The following is a 12,146-nucleotide window of genomic DNA, read 5'->3' as shown; positions in this document are numbered from 1 at the left end:
CACTTGGTTTATTAGGAAAACAAGTAAGCTGAATTTAGATTTTGGGAGAGAGGTGTGGTTTGGTTCCCTTCAGCAATCACAATCACATTCTCACCCAAGGACTTTTAGAGCCAAACTCCACACAAAAAGACTGGAGCCGTTATTCAAATCACAAACTTCCGAATTGTGCTAACCACAATGTTGCCCATAAATGAACCTCTTAATGGCATCAAATTACAGTAAGTGCTTGGGCTTTTTCTGTGGCCAAAAGTTTTCTCAGCTGTATAAAGGTCATCAATACGGTACATTGAGGGGTTCTTCCAGTGACATTTTCCCTCTGTATATAAAAACAAACAAACACAAACAGCATACTGAAATTAATCCATACCATTTTAGATTCATGTCACCGTTGTTGTTTGTGCTGCATTTTTTTGTATGTTTGTTTGTTTGTTTCGGTGTAAGCCATGGTTCTATATTTCCTCTTTAGAACAATAACACATTGCCATCATGTTTTTGAGACTGTTTACTTAAATACACATCACACATAAAAAAAGGACATTGTAAACATTGGACATGGTTAGTTTGCCTGGATCAACCAGGACAAACCACAATAATTTACACAAAGAATATATGCAGCATTTGATGACATCATGACAATATCATCAATGGCAAATATACAAAGACATATTGATTTCTGTCATTTAGTAAACCACAATAAGGGCATCCTCTTGCCCAGTCCGAATGCTGCACTGGTGAAGTGTTGAATGGTTCTTTGAAGGGTGTCCAGCATCCGGAAGTACCATTTCAATCAGTCTTTTGCACAACAGACACAATGATTGTCTTCAAAGGCCCCCTGCCTTGTGTTGTTGTGGTGCTATATGCACAACATGAGTCCAGTGTTTTCACCTTAAAGTCACTTTTTTTTTTATAGTCTCTGTGTTTAAAATGCCTCCATTTTACTTGTGAGCATCAGCTGACAGCCGCTGCTCACATGGGTCAGGACTTTCTGTTTGAGATGAGCCACCTGGTCCCGGAGCACCGAGGCTGTGTTGGACAGGCCCGCGTTGTCGCTCTTCAAACCTTTCACCTTATCCTCAAGGCGGGCGATGCGCTCCAGTTTGCGCCGCCGGCACTTGGTCGCCGCCAGTCGGTTCCTCAGCCTCTTGCGCTCCGCCTTGATCCTCTCCTGGGTCTCTAAGTTGATAGGAGACATGGGAGGCGAGCCGTCGCTGCTCAGGAGGTCCGGGACGGTTTGCGGTTCCTCTTTGAGCGCGACGAGCCGCTGCGGATGAAGTCCAGAACCCGGGTGTGGGTTCTGGAAAGCGCCGTGCGCGGACGTCTGCGCGTGGCTATGTTGGTGGGGCGGCAGGTAGCTGATGGTGGCTGTGGGGTAGCTGGAGGCGGACGAAGAGAGGCCGGTGTTCGGGCAGTAGGCGTTCAGCGTTGTGTAGATAGGAGGTTCGGGTTGCAGTCCCGAGCCGAACACGCTGGGGGCCGCTGGCGAGCATGTGGTAACTCCGCTGGCGCCGATGGAGGACACCGAGTGAGGCATTTGGTTCATCTTGTGCAGCTCGTCCAAGGCTTTCACAAACCCCTCGGCGAAGCCCTCCTGCTCATCGGTGATGCCCCGATTGTAGAAGTACTGCCCCGGGGTCGGGCTGGTGATGACACCGTTACTGTTTTGGATGATGAGCCTCTCGAGCTCTGGGGACGCGAGCTTCAGGGTCCCAACGTCCTGCTGCCCCCCCTGGTACGGGTCCGTGTCGGCCCTCAGGTGCGACTTCAGGTTGCGATAGGGCTCTGTCAAGTTCAAATTCATATTCTGCTTTAGCAGCTTGTAGTCGTGCATGGCGGCGTCCGAATGGCCGTAAGCCGACAGAAAAGAGTCATCATGATAAAAACCCTGTTCCATCTTTGTGGACATAAAGTCGGGAAAGTAAGCTTACCGGCTGCTTATTGAAACAGTCTCAACAAATGTCAAGAGTCAGCAGAGAACGAGCATCAATTCGTCTTGTCAACAGTGTCCCAACATCAACTGAAAAATGAGTGAGAGTCCAACAAGTCAAGACAAACGCGCTCCTCCGTGTCTGATTGTTGATTTCTTCGCGCGCCTGATAAATCCCCCAAAAAACTTGCCGACTCCTGTGACGACGTGTACGCGTTGCTGCGTGTGAAGGTGTGTTCAGTCGGCTTCATAGTGCCCATTTTATATAGACATGGACACACGCTTGCAGCCAGGGGAATGCTGCGTTCTGATTTGCCAGTTTACCCGGAGACCACGCCCTCGCAAGTGACGCAGATGCCGGGAAGAAGCGACTGTAAATAAGCCTGTAGGCAAGACGACACTCAGCGGAGGCATGTCTGCGGACACGTTCGTCATAAATACAGAGCTTTTACTTTATTTATAACTTTAATTTAACAGTTCAGATGTTTAATATAGCTTTTTTTGACAAATAAAGTGGTAGTAGAATTATACCCAATTCAATTGGCTCCTCTTTTTTGTTACAAAAACGCATCAGTTTTAAATGCAATGGCACATAATAGCGTTTTATTGGTTAAGGTTACATGTTTTGATGTTTAATTGACACGAATTATGTGAACGTTCACTGAAAGCCCGAGTGATGCGTTGAAATCCTGTCGCCTTCTGTGGAGGAAGTCCTCATACCTAATATGGGCATGAGTGACGTAGTAGTTCCCCTCCGGGAGAACCGGGAACCCACTCCCACTTGGACTGCATTCCTGCTTTTGTGCCATCCATGTGCTTCTCAGGAAGGGACTTTCTGTATCAGCAGGGAGGGAAAAGGGCTCGGATATCATTTATGTTTACCGAGCGTGAGGAATTCAGTAGTTTAGAACAACAGGAATAGCGGAATTATTGCACAGTCATTGAATGCCATGTATTTTTGGGAAATGGGGAATTGTTCGATATTAGTTTTTTTGTTTTTTTTTCATATACAATAGTTGCTACCAAGACGATCTGTTGCATTATGGTTTACGGTCAGTTATGTGATAACATATTTTATTCTTTAGCCATATCTGAAAATGTTTGCATCTCACACAATAATGTCCCGTTGAAATGGATGGGATTAGCATTAGGCACGGCAAAGCAAGACAGCTTTATTTATGTAGCACATTTCATACACAATATAACTCAATATGTTTTACATAATTAAAATGACAACATTTAAAAGCATTGACAAACTAAATAATTCCAGTTATTTAAAGATACAAAAACTAGCTTACTAAAATTACTAACAGAACATATGCCACACACAAAAATATTTATTTTATTTTTTATTTTATTATTATTTTAGAAATGTTTTAAAATACCTTTATCATATTCATACATATTGGGGGAAAGCATAGTTTTTAACCTGGACTTAAAAGCATTTAACTTGGGACAAACTTCACTTCTGTTTGCATGCAGCATAACAGCTAAATGCTGATTCACCATGTTTGCTTTCAACTCTGGACACTGCTAATTGCCCAGAGTCTGGGTTTTTATTCAATTAACATGATATTCAATTAACATTTCTTTAATGTATTCATGACCTAACCCATTCAGTGTAATACCTTTAGGAATGGAGTAATAGTGTTCTGATCAGTAGTTACCCAAGTTTCAGCTGTTTGATGCTTCTTTGACGGAGTCTGGGGTTGGGTCACCGGACGCAGGATTTGCTGTGCAAGGTGGTCTCTAATTGCCCATGTCACATGCACATCATTCTGTTGTGCACACATTGGCCACTCAGGATCAGCACAAGCAAGTAAGCTGCAGTGTGTTGAAACATTTTTGCAAAGGGTGAAGAATATATGCCTGTAAATGTTGTTATCCTCTTTGTCTACATGTGTTGCTTTACCGTTTGTGTTCAACTATCTGCTGCTTAAGGGTTACAACGCCGTTGTTATTCGTTAGCACTTTGCACTGTTTGTTAGAATTAAGCAAAAGAGCTGTTGTAAAGAAAAACTAAGTAAACACATACTGCTGTCTTTGAAATTAGCACAACACTGCGCCGCATTGAGGCAGATGTTAGCAAGTATCAAGAAGATTTAACGACACTTCCTCCAACAATAAGCCCTTTTGTACTATGTAAACAAGCCCAACTAAGAAGCAGTCTTTGTCCTTTTGATCTGTTTCACTAAGATAACATTTGGTTCTGCTCCACTGGCAGAGTCGTTGCAGTTGACTTTTTTTTGCGCACAATGCACAGAGAAAGTAAAGTGCACCTGTCTCGGAATCATTGTCTGATCTTTGTTATTCGTCAACCATCCACACAGACACAGACAAAATGCCCCCATCGATGTAGATTGTATCCGCGATCAGACAAAACAAGCCAAGTGGGATGCTTTGCTCTGGCTTCTGTTCAATCTTCTGGCCGCATCTGAGGAACTCATCTTAGTTCTTGTTCTGCTGACAGCAGCGCATCAATAGCAAATCACTTGCTTACACATGTCAGATGAGACAATGTCAAGTAATTTTTTTGTATTAGGATTAATACAAAACTAAATTTTGGCATGTTCAATAATGCACATACCTGTAAAATGGTTTCAGGAAAACTCCGGTTCTTAACTTTGAGTATTATTTGAAATAATGTAATCATTATTTACATTTCAGTGTTGTAGCGTTCCAAAAGAGCAAATATGTACAGTATACTAGGGACTTGTTTCAAATCACTTACACATTGCTGGACACGAGCCAGAACTCCAGTGGCCCTAAAAGGTAAAAAGAGCTCAAAGCTGGACTGGTGGGCCAAGAAACCTCTAAGAGGGCAACTAGTTAGAGGGTGCAAATACTTGACTCACCACTGGCGCTGACAACCCACGCTAAGGCTCTGCCAATAAATAAAGCCCAACATAATCTCTGTGTTATAATGCAAAACTTGTAACGAGCACTACACACTCTATAAACAGTAACATGAGCTTGCTCCATCAATACTGTAGAGCGCTAGCTGGATGATCGAGTGTCACCATGGTACTGGCCAGAGTTGGGGACTTGAGTCATTGCAACTTGGACTCTTGTCAACTCGAGTCACTGTTGTGATGACAAAATTATAAAAGAGCTGAGGCCAGAGTTGGACTTGGGAGTTAAAGACTCTTACTTGATTTGACTTGAGACATGAAGACTTGACAGTTTGGTGTAAAGAAAACACGCACAGTTAATCAGGCTTTAGTATATTTGTATATTTTTAGCTTGATATGATTCGAAGTTTAGGGTCAGTGTTGTTCGGGTAAGGAATCTTAAGCCACATGTACATAATAAGAGGACACTGACCAAAACAGTCATTTCAATAAAAAAGAAAAGAAAAAAGAAAAACAGTAACTGGCATATGGTTTAAATATGAAGTAAATGTCAGATAATAATAATAATAATAATAATAATAATAATAATAATAATAATAATAATAATAATAATAATAAAGTTAAAACATATTCAGTACTCCACATGAAATAAAACATCACATTAAAAATGAAGTAAGTTTATTTAAAAGCAGTACCAAGCATTAATATGAGTTTAAAAAAAAACATTAATAAATTGTAATAAAACTACATTTGAGAACGTTTTGAGGTTAGCCTGTCGCTGGCACATCACAAGTGAAAAGGGACATTTTACACTGGGGTTGGCAACCAAAGAGCCATTAGAACTCATTTCATAAAACAAACCACTGCAACCACAAAACCTTTGGAAATCTAACATGAAGAACGTTTTTCTTGTCCTGTTTTTTTCTTTTCAGACACCACCTTGAGCCAGTGGACCGTTCCAAGCCATACTTCGGTGCGTTCACCATATTGGATGCGGCCATTGTATTAACCGTCAAATAATAGTCATAAAATTGACATCATATAATTGAAAGCACTGCGATTGGCTGGCAACCAGTTCAGGGTGTACTGCCCGAAGCCAGCTGGGATAGGCTCCAGCGCCCCCCGCGACCCTTGTGAGGAAAAGCGGTTAAGAAAATGGATGGCTGGATGGATAGATAATTAAAAGCAGAGGTTCTTTATTAATCCAATGTGTCACAAAATCACTTCACTTTGCCCAACACAATCCGGCTGTGGCATCATACTGTCTGTAGGGTATTAACAATAAGACACCGCTCTGAGGATGGGTCTGTATGGAGCTGCTTCGTTTGACCAGGATTTGGCTGCGTTCCATTGAATTGGAGTGCATTAGTGTTATTGAGAGGTGTAATAAAAATGTAGTGCAAAATCTTGTTTAATTAAAAAAGTGGAAGTCAACCTTAAACATTTCTTGACAATAATATGTTATATGTGACCTCACTAGTCTAAACATGACATTCTGATGAATATTACATTTGTGGAATATGAGTTATGAAGCAAAATCTAGCTGTTTTTATCCATCTCAGGGGGCGGCCATTTTGCCACTTGCTGTAACTGAAAATGACATTACAGTTGCTCAGGGCTCAGGCAACGACCAATCACAGCTCACCTGTTTTCTTAAGCTAAGCTGTGATTGGTTGTTGTACCTGAGCAACATTGATGTCATCTTCAGTCGACAGCAAGTGGCAAAATGGCCGCTCCCTGAAATGGATAAAAACGGCTGGATTTTGCTTCATAACTCATATTCCACTAACACAGTATTAACCACGACAATAACATACAGTATTTAGACTAGTGGGGCTGCATAGAACATATTATTGTCAAAAACAAACAAAATTGGGTTGACTTCTTCTTTAAATTATTATTAATGCTTTCTTTCTGAAGAAAAATGCTCTCTTTTTAAAGACCAGATTTCTGCAGGTAAGACTGCACTAATAAGATGACTTGATTTGGGATTTGAAATATCACAGACCTTGAGACAACCTTTGACTTGCTGCAGAATGAAGGTTAAGACTTTTTGTTGTTGTTGGTACTGGTGGATAGCGTCAAGAAGGGTGTCCGACGTAAAAACGGTCCCAAACAAATCATGCAACTGACTCGCTATGGCGACCCCTGATGAGACAAGCTGAAAGTTACAGCAGCAACTGTCAGATTTTGGACTTTCCAAATAAAAGCAGGCCCTCCATCTCCATGTTTGTTGAACCTTTGCTATTGTAGTTTTGGCAGTTAGACAAACCCTGTTATCATGTTTAGACCTCGTAGGGGTCCTCCCAATAAAACAGAGGTTAACAAAATCGTACATCTAAATAATCATATTCCTGACACAACTTCGAAAGCTGAAGCCAATCCCCCCCTTTTCCATGATTGATAATAATGCCGTGAAGAAATTGTCTGGTGTTCTCCAAGACTATTTTAATTCTATTCCTCCTTGCCAGTCTCCATGGGAATATGGATAAACAGAGAAAAACAACACACTTCCTGGCAGTGTTGTGCATTCACTTTGCCACCTCCCTTATAACTGCTATTCTCTGTGCAGCTGTTTGTTTCTGCCACTGCTCCACTCTGCTGGGGTTGAGCTTTTATTCAGCATTGCGGTAGAGGTTGACCACAGTCCCAGTGACATTTTGGCAACGCACATTATATGGTCCAGAGTGGTGAGTGTTTACGGGAACACTCACGCTGTGGCATCTTGCCATCATGCCAAATGTTAGTCAAAATGCTCGCATTACCTAAGCTGTGTGAGAAACAAATGAGTGAACACACAGGCAGATGTATACGGTGTGGATTCATGACTAGGGCTGTTTGTGTCCAGAAACAACACAGTAGTGCTTCGAATTCAAGTCTAAACATTGACAAGTGGCGAATGCTTGGAACACTTCACTTATCAGGTTTCAGCTTTTGTGAAAACAAAAATGTGTCTGACGTCTTAGTCACATCTTGATTAGTCACATCTCTGTTTAGACTGTTTAGATTTAGAGATGCTCTGTATACACAAGTATAGAAAATGCTCAGAGTTCTGCTTTCTTTGTCTGCAGACATGGTTTGTTCCTCCGAGATTTTGTTTTGATGTCTTTGTGTTTGTCTTGTGGGCTTGAGGGGTATTCAAGAAGGTTCAAGGCAAGATGAGCTGCTCGGCAACAGATTTGGTTGTAACATGGATGACTGCCAAAAACAATTGAATGTTACCTGGACCCTATTCCTGCGTGAGCATGGGAACAACAAGCCCCGAAGCTGGAAAGAAGCCTTTTACGCTACGAATTCATCAAAGCGTACTTGTACTGTACGTGACCTCGAAAGGCATATGACTTTGGGTGGAGTATTCGTCAGTGTTATCTTTACCACATGTTCAAATCTGCACAAAGGGAGGAGAAAAATATTGATTTATTAAAATGATTAACAGCAAAAGTATCCTTTGTCTCCCTGATGTCATTTCTCATCAGAAAAAATGTGGACTGTGCATTCCCCAAAAAGTAGGAATGATGTATACTGGAATATATGCAGACAAAATGTATTTTCAAAATTGTTTATGAATTTTAATCCAACCTTCTTATTTAAAACAAAACAAAAACAATGATTGGACATTCTTAAAAAAATAATAAAAAATAATGTCTAAAAATAGTGGTATCGTACACACACACTGCGAGCCAGGCAGAGGAGTGATCAAAACATTACATTATTTCATACCACTTTATTCATTATTTCAGCCCACTTCAACCAGGCAAGCTGTACTCGCGTGAGGGAGGCACTCGCATGTAGGAGCGTTTAATTCCCTCATGATTGTATTGTGACATATTTTGCTTAGTGCATTAATACATTAAATTAAAAGGAGAAACATACTCATTAAAGAAAGATCCCACAACTGAAGATGACCTCTATATTTGGATTACAAGCATTCGTCAGTATGACAACATTCACTTCTGCTATGAGGTAAGGCTACTGTCGACACATGCATACGTGTGTCTTCTGTTCGGTTTTTTTTGCGGGAGGGTCACGTTATGGTGTATTTCCACTTTTATTGGGTGCTATATCCGTTTATACAAATCATTTGTGACGTGACATTAGAGGTGAGGAACTCCGGTTTGTTTTGGAGCATGCTCCCGAGACGCGCTAGCTAGCAGCTCGGCTAAAAACATGCCCTCCTTACAATGTACATTACTTATGAGCTAATTGCTATTTTTATAAACTTCTATACAATTTCAACATTCCTGCTGCTGGGAATTTGATATAGTGATCTTAAGCAGGATATTTTTGGAGAATCTAAAAAATTAAATTTTTGTGCTCAAAACTAATCTCTGTGACGTATGCCTGATTTTGTTTTTTCTTTTATTAGATTTAGATTTCAAAATATATTTTTCAAAGTATATTATCACCACATTTAATTTTACTGCTGTATTTTGCTTGCTGCATTATGCATTATATGATTTATACACACAGTTGACATTGAGGGGTTGACATTTGTCCACTGTATGATTCCAATTCAAATTTTCTATTAAAATTTTTTTTTCATTCTTTAAAAGAAAAATAAATGAAAGGGGACAGAAAGAAGAAAAACGTAAAAATATCTGTCTCTAATCAACACACACAAAAGAAAAAAAGAAAAAAAAGTAAACACAAAATAAATGACAGCAAACAGTCAAGACACTTTCTGAGTAACAATTACAAAAAATAATAAAATAGAATGACCTTGTACTAATTATATTGATCCAGAAAATGTGTTTTTATACATTTTTAAAAATGCAAATGGCCCGACATGATTTTGTTTTATAATCCAGATTGTTCCACAAACTGACACCTTGGAGTTGTTTTGTTCTGTATTTAGGTTTGGAAAAAATATCTGTTCCTCTAATAAGTACTCACTTTCCCTTTTTTTTTTTTTTTTTTTTTGCATGGTAATTGGTAAGATTTCACGATGGGCTTTATACATTATTTTAAGGCGGTTAAATTCCATCAATTCATTAAATTTTAACGTTTTAAGTTAAAGTTAGTCTGTATCTTCTACCGAAAACGACTTTCTGTAAAAGAAAATGGAAAAGAAAAAGAAAAAATGTCACAACTGGAACTCAAACCCGCGACCTTTCAAAGACCCGAAGACAAGGCCACTCGGTCATTCAGACAATGCACATTTTTACCTTCCTCATTCCCAATCTCATCAATTCTTGCCAAATCACAGTTACTCTTTTTTTTTTTTTTGCCTCATGGATTTTGTGTTTAACAAAGCAAAGCAATGAGGTGCTTGTGTTGGAGATTGAGCTCTCCTCACCTCCTCCACTCAAACTGTCCCATTGTGCCTCACCACCTCTGCACAAGTCATCTTTTGTCCGAGCCATGCAGGCAGCAGTGCGCCTGTCGTCTGCTTCTTCGCAACATTGAGCCCTTTCCCTTCATCAAGGAGACTCCGTCCATGTGACTCAGAGCTGCGCAGGCACAACCGAGGCCAGCCAGAGGTCAAAACTCAAGCTCACGCCTCACTTCATAGTCTCTCCCTCTGACCTTCGCAACTCCAGCAAACACCCACTCAGCAGAAAAGAGCAGCGGGTTATAGAGGGGCAGGCGGGTGGGCAAGGGGAAAGAGAAAGACATGCTCAGTCTTGATGAGGTTTGTTTGCGAAGCGGCCTCTTGACGGAAAGGCTGACTCCTTCATTTAGACATAATGGGGCCTCTCAAGCGTGCACTGTGTTGGTTAGTCCCCTTTGTGAATATGGTCACTTTATTGCCAGATCTATTAATAGAGCCATCCATCATCATTGACATCATCACGCCACATGATGTTGTGGTGTACACCGACCGTATTAGCCCGAAACCGCCGGCTATCGAATCTATCAAAGGTCAGCCACCAAAAACCTCATTCACTCTTCATGTGGCATTAATTTGAAGGCTAAAGTTCATGAGGTCTCCAATTTGAGATGCTCCGCTGACTTCAAGTCTGGCATGCGTTAGGAGCATGTGCGAGCGACAATATGATTATTTTTGGCTTCGCAATCTGCCTCAGTATTTTAAGGGATGGAAATTAAGGTTGACCTAATTATCCCCTGATATTTACATCACATTATCATCACCGCAAGGTTTTATTAAGTCTTAAGCTGAACTGATTTACTACTGTATATAGTCATTCCATCAATGATGAAGAATTATGTCTAATAAAAAAAAAGGAGTCAGAGTTAGAGAGTTCGTACTGCTACAACTGTGTCCAAATGAGCTGTTAAAAATTTGCATCTGTGTCTAATCGAATCATATGCAGTCACCTTTTGGTTCAAGAAGATAATTTTTTTTAAAGGCTTGAAATAAACTGCTCATGCTGCAGGTCCAGGAACCATTTGATCATTTCTGTGAAATGTAGAGACAAAATAGCCTGCTGGGGAAGAACATTTTCCCCTACGGTGCTGCCTATCGCTGTGCAAATTAAAGAGAGGCTGAATAGTGAGCTTATGAAATTCACAAGTCAGGGGACCTACAAGAAGATGCGGCAAAGGCACAGAGATAGTGAGACTTTCTTTTTAACGTGTGGCTTTCAGTTGCCTCTGTCCCTCTATTCCTAGCTGATCAAGTACCCGTGGAGCAGGTTAAAGTGATCAATAATGAATGCTACCTGATATTTGGTTTAGGGTCATGGTGGTTGGCATGAGAGGACAGTTGCATGAAGCACATCTTTTCTGAGTTTCAAATTGGATGACATTAGAAATTTTGTCCTCTGAGAATTTTACTGGCATATGAAATTCTGCTTGAGTTGAAATCTGCACATGTTTGATCCCAGTCCACGCGCCAAGGAACTCTGGGATGTTGCTCTTCTCAGTTATGGTGTGGCTCAGTCATGTTTCTTGTGGTTTTATTGTGTGCCATATGGTCAAAATAGTCTTGGGCTTTCATTGAAGCGGTATTAAAAGTATTGCCCCGTCAGCCCTTATAGAGCTCAAAATAATCGGATTGTAGTTTGAACAATACACACAGTGGCCAGTGCACATTAAAGCTTATACTACAATGCACCTATGAGAGTCCCTACAAGAGCAAATGATTGACAGGAAATTGGGTGGCCTTGCCCATTATAAAAGCGCACACAAAAAAAGTCTCAGGACTCATCACCAAAATTAAACAGCAAGTCATCCATTTTGATTGGAAGCAGCCATTTTAGGTGAATTCCAGGGCATGTACTCTGACAAACTCCAACTAGGGTAGTCATCCAAATGAGCCCCAATCAGAATCATCAGGTGTACTAGTCAAATAGCTAAGGTTAAATTGCAACGTTTTTTCCGTGGATTGTGGCATCAATGTTTTATCATCATTCTTAGGATATTGCCATGAAAAAGTAAGTGTGAGGCCCTGTTCATTTGCAAATAGT

At 40.7% G+C, this 12,146-nt stretch overlaps 1 protein-coding gene across 1 annotated transcript; it reads right to left on the bottom strand.

The window, feature by feature from the left end:
• Nucleotides 1-484: 484 nt before the first annotated feature.
• On the bottom strand, nucleotides 485-2,176 carry junbb (JunB proto-oncogene, AP-1 transcription factor subunit b). Its single transcript, XM_086067703.1, has one exon. The coding sequence runs from the start codon at nucleotides 1,901-1,903 to the stop codon at nucleotides 920-922; it is 984 nt and encodes a 327-aa protein (XP_085923829.1). The 5' UTR covers nucleotides 1,904-2,176; the 3' UTR covers nucleotides 485-919.
• Nucleotides 2,177-12,146: the final 9,970 nt, after the last annotated feature.

This window comes from Leptonotus elevatus, chromosome 1 (genome assembly GCF_054856555.1).
Source record: "Leptonotus elevatus isolate MCC_2025b chromosome 1, RoL_Lele_1.0, whole genome shotgun sequence".
Classification (NCBI taxonomy): domain Eukaryota; kingdom Metazoa; phylum Chordata; class Actinopteri; order Syngnathiformes; family Syngnathidae; genus Leptonotus; species Leptonotus elevatus.
Note: the sequence above shows the minus strand (reverse complement) of the source record. Positions and strands in the feature narration are given on the sequence as shown.

Coding starts and splice junctions, on each gene's coding strand:
- junbb (XM_086067703.1), bottom strand. CDS start 1,903: ATGTCCACAAAGATGGAACAGGGTTTTTATCATGATGACTCTTTTCTG.